Here is a 23,757-nt window from a genome sequence, read left to right as displayed (position 1 = left end):
GTACAAAAGGAACTCGTTTACTGTAAACCGTTGAGATCAGAGTCGGCTCGCCGCCGGACCCACAGCGGCTTTTGTGTGGAAACATGAAAAACGTTTGGTGAGAGCCAGTGTGAACTTTTCTGCTTCTTATATATCTGGGAAGGGGTGAGCGAGTACACCATTACCTGTGTCTTTATCTGTTTACAGCAACATTATATAACTCCTTTACCCTGACATAACAGCAGTCATTGTGAAGGTACAGTGTCTTGCAACAGGACGAATGGTGTCTCTGTCACCTGTTTCTGTGTTGTGTAACTCCAGTTATGTCTGACAGATTGTTACAGACCTGGGATTTGTGTCTATGACAGTTTACTACATAATGCTGCTAAATTGTCCGCATCTGTATCTGTACTGGGAGCGGGTCGGGCCCAGCATGCAAGTTGAGAAAATTAAGATGGTGTGACTGACCGGAAGCTGCGATTTCTTTTTGGTTTTGCAGTGCAGCTTTTGCACACCTTCTGGTCGACAGGTGCTTAAGGAGAAGACCGAAGGCCGACAAAATCAGGAAAGAGACTCACACACACTGTCCACTTCACTTGCGTTTAAGTTTTTGGTACTTCGACCTTCATCAAGTTATCTTACAAGGCAATGGATTGGAGTTGTGGACATCGGACATTCCTCAAAATGCCATCAAGCACACATTGGTCTCGGGGCGGGCTGTGGATGAACAGAGTTTACAGAAGAGGTTCCTGTTGTTTTGTGGGAGTTTTGTTGTGAAGTGCGCCTTTTTTAAAATACTGGACGGTGCTCCCTGTTGGTCTGGATGACTTGTTTCTCGGTTGGGCGTTCTCCGGCCAGTTCCCACAGTGCACTTCTTCGAGGCTCTAACCTACTTTTGTATTACATTTGCACTGTTATACTATTTCAATTGTGCACAAACGCGCATTGACTTATAAATGAACTTTGCCTGTTATATTTCATGTCAATGTTTTTGATCACAGGATTCAGAGAACTGCTTACAACATGCATTTTTTTATAAACTTGATGAATCGATCAGCTCCCCACTGAGGATTTTAGAGACACATTGCTGTACCACATTCGTAATTTTCCCTTGAAAATAAGAGAAAAGACAACGATCTTTATTTATCCCTGACTTTCTCTCGGTGGCATTGAAACAACGGGGACCACAGAGGTGATAAACTGTGACTTTATGGAGGCTCGGAGTGTTAATATGGACTGCAGCCCTGCAGAGTATTTACCAGGTTGTTTATTGGTGGCCATATTAGCAGAGTGGCGCTGTCTCGGCCCGTGAGGGTCGGCAGGAGGGAGGAGGAAAAAGTGGGAGATCACTCAGGCCCAAGTGTGCCGGTCTGGGTTTTTAAATCTAGTTGGAGCAGGAAAGGGGTTTGGAGCAGGAGCGAGAGAACGCTGTTTGTCTGCTGTTATTTTAGCGGCTCACGGTGACCTCTTGTGTTTGAGAAGCGAGGAGGGAGGTGGGGAAGGAGAGATGAGAGATGAGGATGACAGAAGTGACAGATGATGCAGCGGCGTACTGTAAATGGTAAATAATCCCAGCAGAGGGAGAAGAAGAGCGGCGGACGGTGGGGAGTCGGGAATAATGGAAAGGATGCAGGGGTGGGGAAGAGAGGAGGAGGGGAGAGACAATTACGTGGGGAATGGGGTATGTCAAAAATGCGTGGCCTCCTGAAAATGTGGCGCGGTTGGCCTACTCCGCACGTGAGTGCGGCGCGACAACCCGGGGTGACATTTAGACGCCATCTTCTCGGGGAATAAATGATTTAGACTTGCGGTCTAATCACTCTGCATTTTCCCCTGCCACTTGTTTGATTCTGCCCACAGACACACACTGACACATACTTGCATGAATATATCTTTACATTTGCCCTCCCTCACATCACTTGTGAAAGTGCACGCACACACACACACGCACACAAAGGCGCCATTATCCTCGCGGCCTCCTTTTGTGTTCGTCCTAGTGAATAAACAATAACTCATCTTAGTGACAATAAAAGTTGACACTCCACCCTTCCCATGAGCATCTATTCGCAATGAATGGCCCCCTCAACACAATGTCCCTCCTCTCCTCCCCCCCGGGAACAGTGTCTCTTCCACCGCTCCCACTGACTCTCTCTCTCTCTCTCTCTCTCTCTCTCTCTCTCTCCCCCCTTCAACCCCTTTCCCATCCATGTTCTCCCGTCCTGGAGTTAAATTCAAATCGTGCAGACTGCTTGATGAATCCATTGTTACCAAAGCACTTCACAGAGAGAGCTAAATGCGGGCTGAATTAATGGGGGCTCAGGACCAAATAGCTTTCAAAAGGCTGCTCCTCTTCAGCTCTCCTCATTGCTCATGTTCATCCCTCGCTCCTCTCCTTCTGCTTTCTTTCGTGTATACTGTTTCTCCCACTCACTCAGTCTCTTTTTTTTTCCCTTCCTCTCCTCCCCTCAGGGCTTAGATAAATACTCTTTCTTCCCCTTTCTCGTCTCTGATGAAGATTCCCTCCATCTCTCTCTGGCGCCTTTCATCTTTTCCTGTTTCGCTGTTTTTATCTATCACGCCGCACATCTCTCCCGCTTCCTCCCTCTCTCTTCCTCCCTCCGTGTCTTGCCACCTCTTTGTTTTCCCTTTCTCATTCTGTCATCGCAAATTACCTGTCCTCTCAGTCTCCCCCTCTCAAGCGCAGCACTCTCTCCATTCGTATGTCTCCCTCGTCGGCCTCCGTCTCCCATTTGCATGCTCCTCTTCCTTCCCTCTCCAACCTCATCCGTCCCACTATACCTCTTTCGGGAGCAGCGGGGTGTCTACAGTCCTCCGGGGTGTGTTAGGTGTCATGGTGAAGCCTGTCTTGTCGCCGCGGGCGGGCTTTCAAACACCGTCGACTCACTCATGCACCAAGCACACACCATGCACCTTCCAGTAGCATGCGGACACGCAAATTCTAAGAAACTGACTTGAAGCAGCGGGGGGCTGATCTTTTAGGGACTGCTTTGTCCTGAGGGCTGTAACATTATCAAAGTGCTCTCTTGAATTTAATAACCTTATGTTTTTGCAGGCGTGAGGTTGTGCGTGTGTGTCCATGCTGTGACTAAAAAGAGAGATATTACCTTTACAGTTTGCATTTGTCTGCTCCCTGCATGTGCATGAGCATATCTCCCCGTGCTCTTATCTATTATAGGTTACCATCAGCCGCCTTACCTCACACCTCATCCATGCAAGGCTATAATGTGTGAAAGTGTGTGTGTGTGTGTGTGTGTGTGTGTGTGTGTGTGTGTGTGTGTGTGTGAGTGTGCACGCACTTAGCTCCTCCCCCTCCTCCTGTCCTCTCTTTGAACTCATGCTTCACCGTTCACTGCCTCAACTGCTGGACACAAGGACCATACCAATCAGATCCTGGGAACACACACATTACCACACATTACCACACACACACACACACACCGCACATGAGCCTCATCGGTTTCGCTTCTTAACAATTTTCACTTGAAACAACACCCAGGGTTTTAACTGAGAGGAACACACCAGATGCGTCCAAACTGATTTTTCACTTCCATTTTACGCTCCCACCCCCCCCAAAAAAAGTTGCACCATTCGCTGCTGCCAGAAGAGAAACTGTTCACCGCAGTTGACAGCAAACAAAGGTGCTGTGACACCTCGGTGCGTGTTTCCGCTAATGGATGGATAAGTGAGAACGCAGAGGAGCACCTCGAAAAAAAAGCCCCTGGAAGTTCTGCACAATAAAGTAATGAGGAAATTTAAAAAATATAGACACTTTGAATGCTGTTCTCACGATCCACTTTTCGTGGAGTTTGTCGCGTTCTTGATCTTTTCTCTTATCAAGAAGAATGGATGCGGGAAAGAATAATTTCTCTTTGAAAAATAACAATGGAAAATAATGAGCCCGCAAATAAAAGGAGCGTACACACACGTGTTCGACGTGGACGCTGCATGTTCGAGCAGCGGACACACACACACACACACACACACACACACACACACCGAAGCGTCAACATGTGTGAGACAAACAGAGAGAGAGAGAGAGAGAGACAGGGACAGCGATGAAAGCCAGATAATTGCTTCATGTAGAGGAGATGAAACAGGACACAAAGAAGGAAAGACAAAGACAGAGAGATAGTGTAACGGATTATGAATCCCCAGCAAGACGCAGAATGTGACAAACTGATAAGAAGCGGCTTGATGCATGGTGACACGGAGAAGGACAGGGAGAGAGGAGGAGGGAGTGGCAGTGCTGGGCGGAAAAGAGGATGGAGTCAAGGAGAGGTAGCGCGGTGGAGGTGGAGATGGAGATGGAGAGTGGGGGTTGTGGGGGTGGCATGGGACGACAACAACAGAGGTATGGAAGGCGGAAGGGGGGGTGGGGGGTTCGCGGAGAGGAAGGGGGCTGGTGAGGAGGCGATGAGGCGAAAAAGCACAGCACACCAGGGAGAGATAGAGATGATGGAAGGATCGCAGCTGAGGCGCAGGGACAGACGGATGGAGACACAGTGATGGAGGAGGGCGGAGGGAGAGAGGGATGGAGGGATGTTTTTCAGTGTTTCCTGCTGCCTCAAATGATGGCGAGGTAACTTAATAACATAGAGTGTGAAATAGGACGCGTGGCAGGAGTTCCCCACACTCAAGCGACCGGCTGGATCCAGGTGACTTGGAAAATGACTGAATAGCAATGACACGTGGTCTATTCTATCACGATTAAACGTGATCTAATCTGAATACAGCTTCATTACTTTTGCATCAACTCAAAATCGAACGTTGAAAATACAACATATGATAAGATGGAACGTCATTAATCCATCAGGAAATGTCAGAGTATCGGTCTTTCGTTCGCGGCCTAACAAATTCATGACAGCGATATTGTTGAAATATATAAAGACATTAAAAAAAGAAAAGGCTAGTAATCACATCTATCTTAAACTTTTTTTTACTGTATCTTCTGTCCCTTTTTAGATAAATGACTGTTAAAATATATGGAGGGACATTTTGTGACCACACCTATAAAAACAAGTACAAAAAGAAGAACTGCACTCGATTACTTGTGAAAAGGCAACCAGATGGATTCTCAAACAAAGGATTCACAACACCTTTTTTTCCTCTGGATTTTTAATTTATCATTATTATGATACATGTATCATTAACACGATATGGATATTTCCTTTTTTAATGTCGTGGTTGTAGAGAATACATCATGACTTCCCCAATCTCAGTGATGAAAAGTGTCAAAGTCGTAGTCGCTGACATCTAATAGAACATTTGGCAACGTACATTTTGGAAACGAAGTAAAACATTACCAAAAAAAATGGTAGTATATGCAATGATACTGAGAAGTAATATGATATTGGAAGATTGATATTGCAAAAATGATACTGGGCTGTGAAAATGTTATGTTTTCACATAATATTGGAAGTAATGTTGCCCACGGATCGTATAGCTTCAGGGTTGGATAGAAAAGGCACACTCAACCTTGTGAAAGCTTGGAAAAAATAAATGAAAAAAAAAAAAAAAAAACTTCTTTAAACATTTGAAAACATTTCCAATGCAAGTGACCTTCTGCGTGAGCATTCAGCGTCTACAGCCAGTCGGACTAAACTGCCCTCGCAAAAACTGCACTGTAGCAAACGGCGGGTGGACTCTCTGCGCTCTGCAACATGTGCGACGCTGCTTCTTTAAGTGTTTCGGTCGCTTTAGTTTTTGGATTGCAAAAAAATTGGACCGGACATAAATGTTGTGTGTGTGTTGCGCGTGTTTTTGAAGTTTAAGCGATGGTAACATTGCCAGTAATTGGGGGGGGGCTGTCTGTCTGGAAAGCTGCTGAGTGAACCTTCCATCCGACTCAAGGCTGCTCCATTTTTTTTTCTCCTGCCAGGTCCACAGAAAAAGCGGAGCGACTGTCTGAGAAGAAAACCATGAACGTTGGATGCACTTTTCATGAGTTTATAGAGTACGGTTATCAAGATTATGCGTATTTGAAATCGCCGTGTTTTAAAGAAAAAATGTAATCGAGTAATCCGATTACATTTCAGATATAATCAGAATTTAGTTTTTATGCTCCTTTAATGTAATTCTGATTCTGCTCATGCATTTTCTTGCTAGCATCAGTGGCCGCTGTGGGAACGGAGCTCCTTAATCTTGCAGCGGGAGGTCGTTGCAGAGAGTGAACAAAAATAACTTCTTTTTCTTTATTTTTTATTTCACACAAGGCAGAGGACGAAATGAGGAACGAGAGAGTCAGACATAGACGGAGTAAGACTGGTGGTATGCCAGAGGATTATCAGGCTGATTTACAGCAGATTTGCCCACCCGGACAATTGGATCAAAGGCTTGATCGGGACCAGTGGTCAGCCTAAATTTATCTGGTGGAGTGAGAGCTTTTAAGATTCAACTAACCCTCAGAACTTCCCAGACGGATCCGCGCTACCCCAATAATGTCAAACATGTCTGATTATTATAACCCAGAATCACTGCCGATCCTGACCGAACTCTTGCACTTGCACAGACACCGCGGAGTCGGTCCGACAGCAGATAGTCTGACAGTGAGACAGAGTTTATTATCGTGTGAGGTGAGGCTGAGCATTTGGAGTCTGATCCTCTGCCTCCATTGTTGTTGTTATTGGAGGGAGGGGGGGGGTTCATTGGTTCGAGTGAGTTTCTTGTGAGATTTGGAGTCCCATCAGGAGCCGGCTGGGTCATCTCACTTTTACTGTCAGCGGATTATATTGCTGTTTAAATTCACCTCGCTTCTTTATATCTCCCCTCCTGAAGTGTTTTAAGAGGAGCTCAAGACAAAATATTTCATTTTTCCTCTATCAAAAAAGAGCCTTTTTTGCCTCCATTCTTTTTTTTTTTATTTAATTCTGCTTGAGAAACATCTTGCCCAGACTTGAAAATTGCCCGAGACATAAAATCCATCAAGGTAAAAAAATGAAGCCCCTGATTTGGTCTTGTTCGAGTTCTGTTTTATCATTATCTCATTGTGCCAGAGAGTCCCCAGGTTGAGTGCTTTCAAACATTGTGCGGCATTTACTGTCAATCACCTGACAGCTACGAGAAAAGATGAAATTCTCTGGCGGGACGTAATCCCTCTCCAAGCACGTTGCATTAAAAACACTGTCAAAATCTTAAATGTCGCCACAGCCATGTCTCTTTTATTTGAGGCGTCTTTGTTAGCCGGGACGGGGAGCAGGTTTCCGAGCCAGATCTGACAGGAAGAAACGAGAGAAATCTAAATATCTGCAATGCAAATGCTGAAATGTAAAACTGAGATCTAAACGCATAAATATATGACCTGTGGATGACACCAGTATTAATTTTTTGAGTGAGTAGGCACCCGTATTACTTTAACCCAGGTCTGTTTATAAGCATCATGATGAAAAACACAAAAATATTACTAACCCAACAGTTACTATATTCATCTGATGCAGTATATTTACAAAATAGCTTTGGGTTTAAGATGCCGCCCACACAAAGATCGAGGGCGAGAGCAAGGAGTACATCTGACAAGAATTAAGTACGAGCGCTTTGACATCGATAACTATGTCAAAAACCCAGAGAGAAAACTTGACGGAAAGAAAATAACAGATGGAGGTTTTCGCTGGTGACACTTAAGCCCCCCCCTCCGCCGACTCCTCTTGATCACGGTAGTTTGTCCCAGGGGGGTCAGCTCACCTGATTGGCTGCCATTCAGGGGTAGGCGACTCGGGTCCAGAGGTGAGCGTGTTTCCTGATAGGCCGTTGCTAGGCGATGGGTGTTAGTATGAGGAGCTGGGTGTGGAGATTGGACCAGCTGCAATGGATGACTGTGTGTAGCTATGTGTGTGTGTGTGTGTGTGTGTGTGTGTTTTTGTGATGCTGTGGGTGCTGTGTAATGTGTTGGCGTGTGTCTGTATGTGTGTGCGTGCGAGAGTGGGTTCTTGCATGGTTTACTGTGTGTTGGTTGCTTCCAAAATAACTCTATGATTGAACTGCACAGTTGCGCATATATCAACTTAGTGGTGTGTGTGTGTGTGTGCGCATGTGTCAGTGTGATAGGCTCCTGCAGGCAGAGCAATGTAATAACTATCATTACTAAACCATGGGCTCAAGCTCTCATTTACGACAAAAAAAAAATTAAAGGAGGGCTGCTGTCAGATCCATTGCTACCATAAAGCACAGCGTGCGTGTGTGTGTGTGTGTGTGTGTGTGTGTGTGTGTGTGTGTGTGTGTGTGAGTGAGTGAGTTTGCAGATTTATCTGCAGATAGACAGTATACAAATGCAAACATGCTCTCAGTCACAGACACACACACACACACAGCTCTGAATCTATGCATCAGTGTGCAGGCCCCACTCAGTGCCTTATTAGGCCTGTTTAGGACTGCTGCAGCTTAATTTAGTCCCCTGCTGGGGGTGTTATTCTCTTCATTAGAATTATCAACAGGTGTACCGGGGCCCTCGCAGATAGAAAAAAACACTGCCTGATAGTGTAGAGTTGCAAGTGTTAGTCATGCTAGTTGGGGGCTCATTCTTCTTCAGTCTCAAATCCCCCGAGCCAGTTAACCGAGCGCGCCGTTGATCAAGCTGCATGAAACGCGACACCGGGAGCTTCATAAAAGAGGCGTGAGGTATGTAAAAATTTAGGCTGCCTAATTGCTGCGAGCTCCTTTCAGCTCATTTGCTGCGCTCCCTCTGCTGCGGCTTGGCAGGCTCGCCGTCCACTTTTGAGCCGCGCCGGGAGTAAACAGAGCGAAGGGCCGTGCGTGTGTGTGTGTGCGCTGGTTTTGTGTGTCGAAATTACAGCCGCGATGCGCTATCTATTAATGCAGTTTGAACAAGTATTTGCTTGTTAAAGGTAAACAGCGCCCGGTAGCCCAGTCGCACAGTAAACGAGGGGAAAGAGAATCTCTTAGATGAATTGTTAATGTTTTCTTTCACTTGACGCGCGAGGAAAGGAGGCCGGGCGCGGTTCGGCCCCGCCTGTGATTGCTGTGATTGACAGCCCTTTATGAAAGCAAGATGAAGTAGGACTATGACAGCTGTTCACATGAATTCAAATTTTTAATCAAGCCTCATTATAATGAATCAAAAGTCCAGATGAGAAATAATTAGCAGGTTGGAGATACGGGCCTATGCTGAGGTCCGCCTGCGTGTTTGTGTTCCATTAAAAATGCAATGAATATATCGTAGATATGTCGACTTAATTATCCTCGCACGGTAGTGAGTGATTTGTGTTTGTGTTTCTTCGAGGACCCTTATACTTGCCACATTGTGGTGGCGCATTATAAGTGAGCAAACAGAGCCTGAGGGTAGTTACAGCTGGAGGACGTGGAGAAGAGCGGCGAGGAGAAGTGGTGGAGAGGGCTCATGAATAAAAGCAGTTCAGTGTCGGGGTCACTTATGTGGAGGCAGCGATCGGCAACCTTGAACACGCCAACCGGCCACGCGACGTTTGCGCGCGGCCAGTTGCGAGCATTCGTGATGGAGGGACAGAGAAAAAAAAAAAAAAACACAGCGCGCGGCGTTCAATACCTGATGTCAGCTGAAGGAAAACAAACTTTGAACACAAAGAATGTCACCTTTTATTCTCCCCAGACAGAAAATAAAACGTGCGAAAATAGAGAAATACCAATGCCTCGAAAAAGAAACAAGCACAACAAAGGGCTGAGAGAAATCAAATCAAATCAAAACCCACAAGACGGTCCATGTCCCTGGACCTGCGACGGCAGCGGCACGAAGACGGATGGTTATAGCCCGAAGAAAAATGATAAACCCGTTCTGATCCGATAAATCAAACGTGCTTTTTAGATCAGTGATCATTGCTTTCACGTGTTTTCCAACTACCGCCTCTTTAGCCTCAATTAGTAGCCTCATCACGCATCACAGAGTTGGTGAGGCAGTCGTTTGTCGACGTTGATCATCATTTGTCTGATACGATCATTTAACTGTGGGAGTGAAAACTGTGGGTAGATGCTCAAGTATAGTATTTGCAATTCAAAGCGCCGTACAGATTGATGGGAAATGAGTTTAAATATATGCAACGTACGCACACCACCAACGACATCTAGTGGTTCGCTGACCTCCACGAGAGAATTTGTAATAGAATTCGTCTTTCTCAGATAAAAAAACAAAACAAAAAAAACCTGAGAACTGGCCTCAAAAACCTCTGAAATCTCTGAAAGTTAATCTAGGTGCTGCTTCTTAGGCAACTGGACTTCTTCAGTTCTGATTAAATGGAGGGGAGTTGGCTGGCTTTTAAAACGCTGTGTGGGGGTGTCCTTACGGAGTCGTTTTCATGTGGGTCGCTAAGGCTGGGTCAGTCCAGGTGCGAATGGTTGTTAAGCTGTCTGGGGAGGGAATTCTTAGAGAGTTACTTGCCCCAAATGATTAGAGTATTTCTTTGCACCTACAAGGTCTTATGTTTATCTTTGTACCAAAGCAAGTAACACTCGTGAGGTTTCTGCGTTTCCCGTGTAAGCGTCAGAATAGATTATAGATGGACGAACCACATCTTTGAATTTTTTTGAGTGATATTCCCCATGGAATGATTCAGCTGCAGCCCAAAACCTCTCGAAAACCACAGCACAACACCTGAATATTCCTTCTATCAGGATTGATGCTAATACAGCGTAGCGGAGCAAAGGTAGAGTGATTTTAGTCGAGACATACATCAATCTCTGTTTCTGCACATTTTGTTAGATTTCTCATTTTACAATTATTAACACTGATTTGATTTCCGCCTTACATTTTTTTCTTGGTATTCATTCCATCCAAACGCAACTGTTTTCAGCCTTGAACCCGTGGAATGTCAGCTTTTATCTAGCATACTGTTTGTGTCAATAGCATGACATACTACAGCACGATCGCGAGCTCCCATTTGTGAGCTGTTTTTGTTGCTTTGGCTTGTTTTTGTTTTGTTTGTTTCTCTGGTTATGATGAGCTTTTAGCCGAGCTTCTGCCCGTCAAGCGGGTGCACTGCACGACTGTGTCTCTACGTGATTAGCTTGCACTCTTAGGGTGTGAAGTGTGGAGGTGAAAAAGATGCAACAGCTCTGATCTGATCAGAGCTTAAATTTCAAGTGGAAAAAAACCTGTACTGTAATTGATAAAGAGAGGCAACGGTACGCAAAGAGGGAACAAAGGAAACACAAAGAGGTAAAACGAGGCGGACTGCTGTCAGAGTCACCTTGTAGAAACAGGAGGCGAGCGTCCCGGTGAGGGATGTTCGGTACAAGTCGGACTAAAGAGAGGAGGACGGGGTTGGAGAGGGAGAAGACAGGCTGATGAAAGAGGAGGGGCAGTTGGTGAAGAGCTCTGACAGATTGTCATTAAGAAGGACAGCTGTCTTTCTGCGCAGCTCCACTAATCTATAATCCAGGTACACACACACGCATTAATTTTTCATCTCTGCTTCTAGGTAAAATACTTCCATTAAAAAAAAACTGAGAGCTCTGTTTCACGAGCAAAGTGACAATAAAAACGTGTTCATCTAATTTAATAACATGTTCAGTCAACATACACTTAAAAAAGCAATTAATACAATTCTCGGGGAAAAAAAAAATATGAGGGGGATGGGAGATTTTAATTTCACAGCGCGCTGCAGCCACTTTTGTTTACAAGGCGCAGAAACCAGTCGTGTTCGGAATTTATGCACAATGTATTTAATTAGAACAGGATCTGTGAACTGTTACCGCGCTTACTGGACTGAGGGGAAAAAAAAAAGAAAAGACAATAGAGATGTGAGCCACATGGGCAGCTTCAAGAGAAAAAAAGTCCAACAGGAGATAAAATGAAATGTACCGGGTCTTATCCTCTAACTTTTTGGATTATCAGCCAATTTGTGATGCAAATTATCTCCAGTCTCATACACACACACACGCAGACACATATGTGTGTTCTGCTCATCGGACTGAGTGTTTTGACTGCACCCGTGTCAGCTTATGTTGCCAAAACATGATATAGGTCAGTAGGTTTTGTGTTGAACACATTTTGTCGTCAGCCATCGGAGCGCTCCATGGGTCCCCTGGGTCCCCTGGGTCATCTGTACCATTTGACCCCCCTTGGCAGCGAGCCCGCCCTGCATAGTGACGGTGAAGCGATCTCTACTATGCTTTTAAAGTTACATTAAGACAAAACATGAGGGAAGGAGGTGTATTTGCACATAAAGTCAATACTCATATAATACATTTACACAGCATAAACGTCTAGTAAACGAAGGGAATCCAACAAATCTTCCTGATTGATCAGCAACTAAAGACAATGGAGGGTGAATATCTGGAGGGACGTGGGCCGTATTTCACGGTAAAATAACACAATTGATGACTCAATAGCTAACGTAAGTATTTAACCACTTCCCAGCTAACAGTACATCCATGTGTTTTACTTACAAGCTTGAAATAAATGTATCCAAGTTGATATTTTAAGAATGGATTTATGCCTCTTTTTCCTGTAATCAAACTGTTTTAGATGTTAACAGCTAACGTTAGCATTCGACCGCTTCCTAGATAACAAACGTTACTGGCTTGTTGAAATGAGGACTGTTTTTTTTTTTTTTCTTTTTTTTTTTTTTTTTTTCCCGGTTGCCAATCGATCAGGAAGCGGAGAAATCCCTTGTCAGATTACTGACAGATTAGATCGCACTTATACGACTTGAAACCTGGGACGGACTTCAGTCTTTCCACCCCGAGCGTGGCCACAGATTTGCTCGCGGCGGCTCGAGCTGAGGCATAGACACTCACACACTACTGGAGACTTGTGTTCACTGAATTAGTTTTTTTTGCGAAAAGGGAAAAGAAAAGAAAAGGGATCGGATGGAAATGACAGAAAGAACTGAACTTCCTGGGGAACTGTGAGATCTGAGAGGCGGAGATGATTTCTGCTTGCTAGCTAGCGACTGTAAACCACGGTTCTCCCCAAGCAGCCAAATATACAGGCGCTAGCTGTGAACAGCCCAGAGGTCAAATTCACGAGAAACAATTGCTTCACTTTCCGTCTGAGCGAGCCTCATGGACTCCTGTATTCAGCTTAATCTAATGAGACTCCAGTTGTCCGAGTTCACCGAGTCAAGTAGATACGTTTCGACTATTTCGTCAGTTTAACTGCCAAGGACAGAAAAAAACGTCCAGGGAAAGGCTTACTTTTTTGGAGAAACACCCTTGATTTGTCAGACTGCTGCTCATATTAGCTTCCACCGACATTTAGTGATGCTAAAAAATGGATCAGAAACGCAGAAAAAATTCCCATCACGACCTCTATTGGTGCAAATAATTATGCAGTGAGATCGACTTAAACAAATCCCTCCGACGATCCTTTTACCTTTAACATACATGAATGCATGTTGCTGTCCGTGCAGCCGGGCGGAGACACGCGCACACACACCCCATCACAGAGTCAGACAGGTGTGAAGGAGCTAACCAAACACGCTCTCCCTTTCCCTCCATAACGCGGTTAATAATTGAGCTGACGGACCTACACCTAATAACGTGGCTTTAATATTAAAAAAGAGATAGAAGGAAAAAAAGAACAGGACGGAGAGGAAGCACGAGACCAAGGTGGGGAAGAAAGGAGAGCGGGAATGTGAACAGATGAGAGGGGAAAGAATGGGAGGAAGAAAGTGTCTTGAGATAGAGGCGGGGGAGAGTGATAGGGAGGCAGTGGAGCAAATCAAAGTAAAATTAAGTGCATTTACATATTTAGATGAGCGCTTCTAGTCAGCCTGTCTAATTATTTCATCTCCATTTTTCATTTGCACGCCGCTCAATCCAAAAGCAGCAGGCCATGAGGAAAGTTTCTCTCTCTCTCTCTCTCCCTCCCTCTCTCTTTCCCTCCTTCCTCTCCATCACTTTATCACACTCACACTTGTCCCTCTCTGACTCTGCATACCCCTCTGGAGCCACCTTTTTCGTTATCCGGGTCATTACCATACACTTTTTGTCCATTCGCACTTGTTCTCCCTATCTCCCTTACGCCCCCTGCTCCTGCTGTCTCTCTGGCTATGTTTTATGCATACGAGGATACTGCTTCACGTGTCCAGAAATCTGTGTGTGTGTGTGCAAAGGTTCACTGCTAATGCCCTTTCTCCCGCCATGTTTTATGCATTGTGTTGTCCTGCCGAAAGACAACTTTGTGTATGTCAAAGTCTAATGTGTGTGTGTGTGTGTGTGTGTGTGTGTGTGTGTGTGTATGTGTGCGTGTGTGTGTGTCTCACCCGCGATTAAACCCCTTCAGAATTAGCATGAACCATGTCAGAAGCGGCCAAGCCACGTTAACCTCCTATCACTGATTTTCTCCTTTTTTTCTTTATGCCTTTTCTTCACTTGCAGCAAATCTGTCTCTCTCCTCTCCTCTCTCTGTCACTCCTTCCTTCTCCTCTCCTCTCCATCCTTTTCAGTCTCTCTCTGTCTCTCCGCCTCGCTGCTGCTCATCACTTTGTTTGTGTCTCTTTTCTCTCTACATTACTTCCCCTTGCTCTTATAAACGTCCTCCTCCTTCTACACCCACACTCAACAGCACAATCTATTAGTGTGTGTGTGTGTGTGTGTGTGTGTGTGTGTGTGTGTTTGCTGGCACGTGCCTATCTTCATTCTGTCTGTGTGTTTCTGTTTATGTGAGCCTCTCTGCCTTTCTGTGTGTTTAGGTCGAACTGTGTATGTGTGTGTATGTGTGCGCGCGATTTGTGAGTTGTTTGCGTGCGCGCGTGAGGGGTGGTGGCGCGCACACATGCATGCGAGTGTGTCTGCTGGCATAAAAGGTTGTTATGTGCTTTAGGTGTTAATTGGCTGAGGAGCTTCGTTAATATTCTCCTTGCGAGCCCGCTCGTCAGGAACAGAGCCGGCAAACTGATGAGTGTGTGATTTTCCTCCAGAGAGAGAGAGAGGGAGGGAGGGAGAGAGAGAGAACGGGGGAGAGAAAGAGTAAGGAGAGTGATTCCAGCGCAGAGACCCGCTGTAAGGTCAGAGGGAGAGAGGAGCGGAGCGAGGGGAGGATGGGGGAAAAAAGAGGCAGAGAGGGCAAACGGGGAGAGAGAGAGGCGGGATGAGCAGGGAGGGGGCTCTGAGGAGAGGCAGAGCGAGAGAGGCAGAAAGAGATGGAGGGAGAGGGAGATGTGATAAAAAAAAAAAGAAAAAGTGCCATAAAGGCTTTCATTGAGACGCTGGGTGAAAGGAAAGATTATATCATGCGAGGGAGAAATTATCCCTTTGTTAGGCGTTTGTGAATTGGCGGAATGGGGGCAAGGCAGTTGGCAGGGTACCCCCCCCAACCCACCACCGCCACCGCCACCGCCACCGCCACCGCCCCCCTCCGGCAAGGTGGCACACGAAGCCGCTCAATTCTAATCACCCACACTATATGCAATGACAGCACAGCACACTGCTATCCCGGTCCAGACCCCACCGGCAGCTGCACGCCCTCGCTGAGATACACAAACCGTCCTCCCCCCCTGCAGAGCGCAACAAAAATGAAAACATCATGTGCTGCGGCCTCGACAGCCCGACGCGGGCATCAATTGCACGTTACAAACAGGAAGTAGAGAGCAAGATAGTGAACCTCTACATGCACATATGGGCTGCAGTGACAACCAATCTGTAACACACACACACACACACACACATCGGGGAACAGAGGAGAATCCGACGCGCCGCCACGCGCAAATGTTTGCACATGGGAACACAAAGAGAGAGTGACAGACACACACACACACACACACACACACTGCAGCAGAGAGGAGACAGTGAGCGGAGAGTCGCAGCCTGTCACCGGGAGGTACGATGCCACATGGATAATGAGTGTTACTCCCAGCAGGTAGCTGTGTAGCATGTGGCTCACGGCGCACACACACATACAGAGACACACACACAGACAGTCGTTAGGAAGCTCCGGCAGTGCGTTCTCAGCTTGGCAGGTAACACTGTTTGCATTTATCTTGCTGAATAAAGGATGACTGAGCTTAGCGTTCTGTTGCATCCCGACGGGGGGGTGGCTCGCATGGTTATGCATAAAATATGCAGGCAGACGCCTTCGCACACTTAAACTGTGTATCCTTCCATTAATGCATGTATGAAGATGGCCAGGGGCCGGGAGCAGCTCCTTTTGTAAATGTCATGTCTGCGTTTAAAAAGGACTTGTTGGGCCTGTGCACTCTTAACACCTCGCATCCTGCAGTTCTCTTCATCGGAGCAAATGAGAAACCCTGCAGCTGACTCTGAACACAGCAGCATGTAAGTTATTCACACTTTGCCCGGCGTTCCAGGGGCCCATAGACCTCCTCAGTCATTCACAATGCAACCGTGTCTCTCTCCCCCCACGACCCACCACTGCAAAATACATATACTAATTTACTTTTCCAATTACGTTTTGTAGAAAAAGTAATTGCTGCCGGGATTACGCTTATTGGAAAGGTTGTTTCTTTTTTTTTTTTCCAATCAAGGAAGTTTTGACTTTATTATATAGCAGGGAAGTCAGAGGGTTGGAAGTAATTGGGTTTACAAAGCACAGGTTTGACCAGCACATTGAGGTGTTGTATGTACTGCGAGGTTGTTAAAATGCTTAAACAAGTCCATCCAATCTTCAACAGTTTGCTGTTGACTTTTTTTTATTTATTTATTTTATTTGCTTTACCCATGGACCGCAACCTCACACTCACCTCGACGGGGCGGTTCAAGTTGCCTAAATTTAAAGGTTCAGTTTTGGAAAATCAGCTTTAATCAGAAGAGAAAGATCTTCTTCTTTGTGCCCAAACAAATGAAATAAACACGCTCTCTTTGTTTCCATGCCTGAATAAGCCGAATATACAAAGCTGACCTTAAAGGACAACACAATTTCACACTGTTCTACTTTGTTCCACTTTGTTTATATTTGGCGGACCCTGCCAATTTTCTAGCTTCAAACAGTGTTCCGGGGACCTTATTTTTTCTCTGAGAATAGCTTGTTCAAAAACTAAATATTTCTCTGTTTGCATTACATACCTCATTTATATTCCAAGTTTGAGTTTCACACATAGTGCCACTTTAACCATAAAAATGTAATAAATACATTTACAATAAAAGTTCTGCAGATACATTGACTGTGGACATTTGGATGCGACAGTGCAGTCCGGATGCTGGGTGTTGTATTTGAGGATGACGGGTCCTCACTGTGGCTCTAGAATGCAAATCTAATCCTGTCCTTGGATAAGATAGACGCGCGCGACACAAAATTGGTAGTTTGTAGATGCGCCTCTTTGTGTGAGCAATTTGCAGGAGCGTCTTTTTTAGTGCGTTTGATCTGAGAGTCCTTTGTCCACATTGGCAGCAAAGGAAGCAACTGCACAAAACGTGTTGTGGCGACAAATAGAAAGACATCTGGCTCACATTCGTGTACAGTCCCAGGGCAGAAAACGTCTCTGGTTGTCTCCGGGATGAAAGTGCGTATATGTGAGTCGGATTTTGAGTCCTCTGTTTGTTAAATAAGTGCTCTGTCTGATTTTTTTGAATTCAGTGCAGTGTATTAAATGTAGGAGGAGCATCACAACTGGAGTGGTAAAGCTTCAACTGGCTCATTCAGCTATAGCAGCAGCAGCAGCCATCAATAGCATCTTTTCCATCCTCAGTTTCCTGCAGTCTGTCACTTGAGAGTGTTTTTGTTCTAAAATGCACGCTCGGTTCTTTGCCAGGCTCGGGAAGAATACGCTAAAATTATCCCCGTTAACGCACGGTTGATGCATGGTAAACGCATAATGGGATGAGCCTAATAATAGGATTCCTACAATGGCTACCGCGGCGCCTTTCTGTCTTTCCTTCCACCCTGTAATACCAGTGGAAAAAAAAAAAAAAAGGCGATGCCAAGTCTGTTGTCTGTCAGAAAGTGAGTCTAATCTCCAGGTTTACTGTAGAGTCACAAAGAAAGGTGAGGCAAAGAGGGTGTGTGTGTGTGTGTGTGTGTAAGGAAACACACCGCCTGGCTGCTCATGCAATCACACCCGAACTATGTAATTTAACACAGCCAGTGATTCAGATCCTTATATCTGTTTTGTATTCTTGTTACCCTGCCATGATGTGAGCCATATTGACTTGTATTTATTTGCCAGGCTTCTCTGTCAACAGACTCCAGGAAAAAAAAAAGAGAGAAAGAAAATCAAAACTTTCTAATCCAGAGTTGTGTGAAGAAAGACGGCCGGCGTCGCTCGAAATGTACCCAAATGATCGGCTCCCATCGATCCCTTTGCCCGGGAGCGCCGGGTGCGCAGGAAGTAGCCTGAGCCGTGCCTCCAGAAAATGCAGACACTGATAGTGTCCATAGATCGAGGAGCTGTGACTTTTCTAATTAGGGAGTTCAGAGAAAACCCAGTTGGATTAGCTGGCACATGGCTCTGGGCTAGCTATTAACACCGAGTCAGTCAGACAAACAAGAAATCAGAAAGAGACGGAGGAGAAAGAGAGCAGAGGGGCACGGAGATGCTGAGCAGAACCTGGGTTAAAACTGTTTTTTTTTTTTTTTTAAGAGAAAAGCCTTTAATTTGGTGTTCTTGATCGTGTGCGAGGAATCCAGGGCCTTGGTTTGCAGACTCGTAAACAATAGTTGCATAGCGGTGTGCATTTTTCTTTACACTTGAGAGATTCCCAGAGGGGACTGCTCAATCAGGACAGTCGAGATAATATTTCCCTGTGAGTGATTCAACTTTCGAGTAGCCTGGGACTTTGTGGCAGCTCAATAAAACAAACTTTGGGCGAGGGAAAAAAAAGAAACTTGAAAATGCCTTTCGGAATTGCATTCGGATGAATCTATATTCATGAATATCTGTAGGTGTGAGCGCTCTAGATTAATGTGACCACACTAATACTTGGTGGTTCACTTATTCTGAAACACCCCCCGGGGGGAGATGTTCACTTGATTCATCTTTACCTTTCAGGAACACGTGCCCTCCCTCACAGTTTGCCAGCTAATAAACCCTCAAGATTCACGCCCACACGGGCTCATATACATGTACCACCCCCCCCGCAACATGTTCACACACATGGAGACACACACGCAGGCAACACATCTCCCAGCCCACTCGTCTGCACAACCTCAAGGGAGACATAAGAAATAAATTCGACACTTCCGCTTACCCAAGAAGCGCCTTAAGGACAAAGAGAAATTTAATCTTGGATAAGCCTCCCGATAGAATCTCTGCATTAGCCCTCTGCTGCTGGTTCACAGCTATCCCATCAACCCTTACCTCCCACACCTTGGCCCGATTCCCTCGCATCTCTCCTCCTCCACGCTGCTTTTTTTTTTTTTTTTGTTCAGATTTCTTTCCCTCCTTCGCCTCTCCCCGACTGTCTCACCACCTCTTCTCACCTGTTTTTCCTCTCTTTTGTCTTTTGTCTTTGCCTGCACCCCTCACCTCACCTCGCACGCCACCCTTTGACCCTCCCTTGTCTCTCACTTCATCACTCCCCCCTGTCCTTCTGTCCAATTTCATCCCACCAGCCACAATCTCTCCATCTATTCCCAGTACCCGATGCATACTGTACATGTCTATATTTCTGTTCCTCTCCCTTGTCGGAGCGCTTTTAATACCATTGGTATTAAATGCTGGCACGACCTCCTCGGCATACTTAAGCAGGCAGGGATCCTTGTAAGGCTGTTTGAGTGCTTAATATTTTCAGCACGCCGCTGACTTAAGCCCCTTAAGTGCTTTGGCAACACTTATTCCACGGTGGCACCAATGAAGCCCATTAAAAATTTGATTTGGATGAGAGAGAAGAGAGGGAAAGAAGAAGAAGAAGAAGAAAAAAAATGGGGGGTAAGGGGGGGGCGGTGGGGGGAGACACACAATTTGCCATTACCTCCCTTCCTTCCGCACACACTGCGACAAAAACAAATACACCCATCGGGGGGTTGCCCACACAGGGACTCTGCAGACACTCACGCGCACACACACCCGCTCGCCAGTGGTGCAATGTTTGCAGTGCGCTCTTCTTCTCGTCTGTAATTACATCCTTTGTTGCTCTATAAAACACCTCGTGATGACCCTATTTTGTTAAAAGCACTTGATAAATAAATTTGACTTTATTTGACTTGATAATAGGGGGAACAGCGTGATTCAAATTGAATGCATAAAGATGTTTGTAAATACAGCTTGCGGCAGATTAGAACTGATAGTTTATGATCAGTTGATTAAGAACAAGCGGCGGCGCCATCGGAGTGGGAAGGGCCGTGTTGCCTTTTTGTCTTTTACGGGACAATGAAAGTCATCTACGCCGAGTCTGGTGTAGTTAACTCTCATTGCTGGCTTTGTGGTGCCAGTTTTATTGCCAATAGCAGTAATGATAGTACATGTGGCAACGGGGGCCGTGAACAAAGGAAGTGCATTACGCACAGCGTGTTGGTATGAGACACTCTGACAGGTTGGACTCGTGGTTAGCAGTGATTTCTGTCGCACCTTTTCATCGAGCCAGGTTCGCATTGGCATAACTCACAGCGGCCGCGGGCGTGTTCGCTGATGCTTTGTCCACGAGCGATTTTTTTTTGTTTTCGAAAATGTCAAATGCACAACACAAACACGTGCACAGTTCTTGTCAGCGGACAGCCGTGCGCATCCCTGCCGCCATAAAAATGGCCATTTAACATAAAGAGGCACTATGATGCCTCTGTGTGCGCCTGCATGGATAAATTAATGGCTAGTAGATGGTGAAAGGGCCAAACAGACAGCCAAATGTACACTCTGCTCCACTGGACAGACGAGCACATTCAGACACACACGCCGCCACTGTTTGTTGACCTGAAAGACAACCATTGTCGCTGCCCTCCATCCACACACACATAACACACACACACACACACACACATCTCTAACCTTCACAAAATAGTATGCAAAATATGCACACTGATCCCACACTGACACACACTCATTCTAAGCGAGGGGAGGGTGGCCAGGGTTATATAAACAAGTGGTGGACAGAAAACGGATAGACAGATGGATGTGAACAACAACGACGCCGCACTGGGATTAAAGCAGTTTTCATACATCGACGGGGAAAGAAGTGAGAGGAGGACAAACGTGCGGGAACTAACTGGCTGCTGCTACGGACTGACCGGCGGACTGAAGGGAAGAGGAGGGGAGAAAGAGGGCAGAACGGATAAACCAAACACAATTTGAGGAGATCAATTTGAACAAGTGAATAGACTTTGTTTCCGTCCGCCTGCTGCCAGTTACCCCCAGACTCGCCAGACCCCCCCCCAAGTTTTTCTGGTGCACACCAACGCAGAGTAATTTTCTCAGCATCAGCCAGTTTGACCGGTGAAGCCGGTGCCGTGGGGAAGATTGGCGATGATCCGCTTTCGGCTTTTCCAGAGGTGTCAGGGCCGTCGCCGTTAGAGCTCATTGTGTTTGCGGTGCCACAGAGAGCGAGAGAGACTGATAGAGACAGAGAGAGAGAGAGAGCGGGCAGTGTGTAGTAATCTAAGGATGACACCCGCACTTTACTCCATCAGATAGTGCTCAGTGAGGTGTGTGGTGCAGCCCGTCACGCTTTGTCTCGGCACCACAAACATACACACACACGCACACACACTCGTATTAAACACATACAAAACACACAGGAGCTACACACTCTCAGAGAGCGGCGATGCATTAGGTCCTGACAATCAGCGGGACTCTGTCCGGGGCCTTAAGCAGAGCGGCGCGTACGAGTGAGTGTGCATCTGGAGTGCAACCAGGCACCGACTGTACCCAGTGAAGCATGTTGGAGAGGAAGAGTTAGGCAGGTCGATGCCGCGCGATTATACCGTCTGATAGCCTGTGATTATTCTGAAGAGTCCCAAATTACCGGGTAAAATCACTGTCCATTTACACTACAGCATATACATGATAGCTTATCGAAAAGCGCTCTAGCATTGAAGCGAATAATAATGGCAGGTACCTCGTGAGAATAATGTGCAAGTCTCTCAGGTAAAGAAATCGCAGACCAAAAAGTGTAATATCTGAAACTAACGTGTCTGACTGCAGTTCTCTTGCAAGTCGGGCTCTTCCACACAGGCCGAGCACCTCCACTCCCTGTCTTTATAGAGCGGCACTCAAGCTCAATGGATTTTATTTAACCTTAGCTATCTCCAGATGAGTTGCAAGATAGTGTCTCTTGTCTCTCCAGGGGCCTGGTCGGTGCGGTTATAGCTCAAAGGCACGCTGACTTCTGCCTGCCGATTTGTCGGGTGAGAAGTGCAGAAGATCTTCTTTGACTCATTAAAATATAATCTGTTTGAGAACGAGCATTGTTGCCCTAGATTTTACTCTCCTCAGGGGCACGGCAATGTAGGTAGCTCTGCTTCAGAAGTTAGCATTCATTCGGCATCCGTGGATAAACTTGACTCGCTTTGCAATACAGTCCCTCCGCCCCCATCTGAATGAAATATAGTATTATTGATGTTTTCTGCTCCCTGGAGTGGTGTGCGGTTTGACCTACAGGAGAGGAGCAGTGTGTTGTGGTGGTTAATTGCGTGGCTGATTGTTCGGCTGTCCGCTGCTGAGAACTAGCTTAGCTCAGAGTCTGACACTGCAGCGAGCACTTGGCAGGTGCTAATTGACCAGTTGCTCGTTTAGTTAATTGCAGAGCTGCCTTTACTGAAGGCGCTTCCAGGTGAAGAACGCAGTTCTGCAGGTCCACTCTGGTCGCACTTGGTATCGTTTTTTTTTTTTTTTTTTTCAGTTTATCGATTCAAAAAGTCTTGGGCTTTGGTCTCAGGAGGCTTGGAGCTCCATGGTAGAAAATAGCTAGCCTTGCAGTGTTTCCTTTGTTGTCCTTTTGCTTGGATAGGACTGGGCTCTGATACCACTTTAAGCCTCTGCACTGTATGGATTTCAGACATTGAGTGTTTTAAGTTTCTTTTTCCTAAGCAGCACAAGGTGCTAAAGTCAACAGTGGAACTTTTTGTTACCCGAAGCTCGTCTCTGTGTGCACTGTGATATAGTGTGTAAATTGTTAGCTCTGTTAGTGCCCTGAGCTCTGGCCAAACTTCTGTGCGTTGCGTGCGAGCCCCGGCCTCTATTCAGCTCTCAGAGAGACTTAGCGAGCTAAAGCAGTTTTTCTTTGCGCGTGTTGTGATGCTGCGCGGCACAAAGGCGTCCTTTCTGTAAGCGTTGTCCTCAAACAACAACTTCTGTCTGATTGCGCTGAAGTAAAGCCGGAGCCGTTAGCGTGCGCACGTGTCCGCAGCATTGCAGTTGAGAGACAAATCACAAATGCTGCGTGTGTGTGCGGACTAGCTTGTCTGTAGCAGCGCAGGCAGGGTCACAGAGGAACCATTGATCAAATGTGCACATCGACGCACGCGTTCGCACATACAGACACAGCTTCTCAATACACAATGAGGCCTGTCCGGAGCTCTGTCCTCTGCCGCCTCCTCCCTGCCCCCTGCTCCCTGGCCCTGCGCAGCCTGGTCCTGGTCCTGCTCTGCATCACTCGTAAGTCACGCACGCACGAATGCTCAAATGTACACACATGCAGCGGCACGGATTAAATGGGACGTGCGGTATCGATTCCAGAGGGAAACTCAGGTGTCATTACACCCCAAATCAATCAGGGAAACAAGCGCATAACGTTCCCATACACGCTCATTTCATCGGGACATGGCAACTCAGCGCACAAGCACAAGCTCCTCGTTCCTGTAATTGTTCTACCGCGGATGTACCTTTTTAAACCATGCAGCGTGGTGGCCGTGTGTCAAAAACAGAGAGAACACAATTGTGAATAGGATTCTAATTGGTGTAAATTGATACAGAATGAGATCCAGTGTGGTGCCCGGCACAGGGGACC

General features: G+C 46.3%; 1 protein-coding gene across 4 annotated transcripts in view; it reads left to right on the top strand.

The window, feature by feature from the left end:
• The window catches only part of cadm4 (cell adhesion molecule 4), a 169,576-nt gene that overhangs the window by 101,893 nt on the left and 43,926 nt on the right, over positions 1–23,757 (top strand). The window contains exon 1 of one of the 4 annotated variants that reach the window (XM_037074132.1): positions 20,938–23,405. The exons of 1 other annotated variant lie outside the window; for it this stretch is intronic. In XM_037074132.1, the coding sequence (XP_036930027.1) occupies positions 23,255–23,405 (151 nt within the window). In that variant the 5' untranslated portion in view covers positions 20,938–23,254. Of the gene's footprint in view, positions 1–20,937; positions 23,406–23,757 lie in introns of those variants that run through there. 2 more of the 4 variants (XM_037074130.1, XM_037074134.1) reach the window with 2 other exon arrangements.

Source organism: Acanthopagrus latus, chromosome 17 (genome assembly GCF_904848185.1).
Source record: "Acanthopagrus latus isolate v.2019 chromosome 17, fAcaLat1.1, whole genome shotgun sequence".
In the NCBI taxonomy this organism is placed as follows: domain Eukaryota; kingdom Metazoa; phylum Chordata; class Actinopteri; order Spariformes; family Sparidae; genus Acanthopagrus; species Acanthopagrus latus.
The sequence above is the reverse complement of the archived record's forward strand: the minus strand, read 5'-3'. Positions and strand labels throughout refer to the sequence as shown.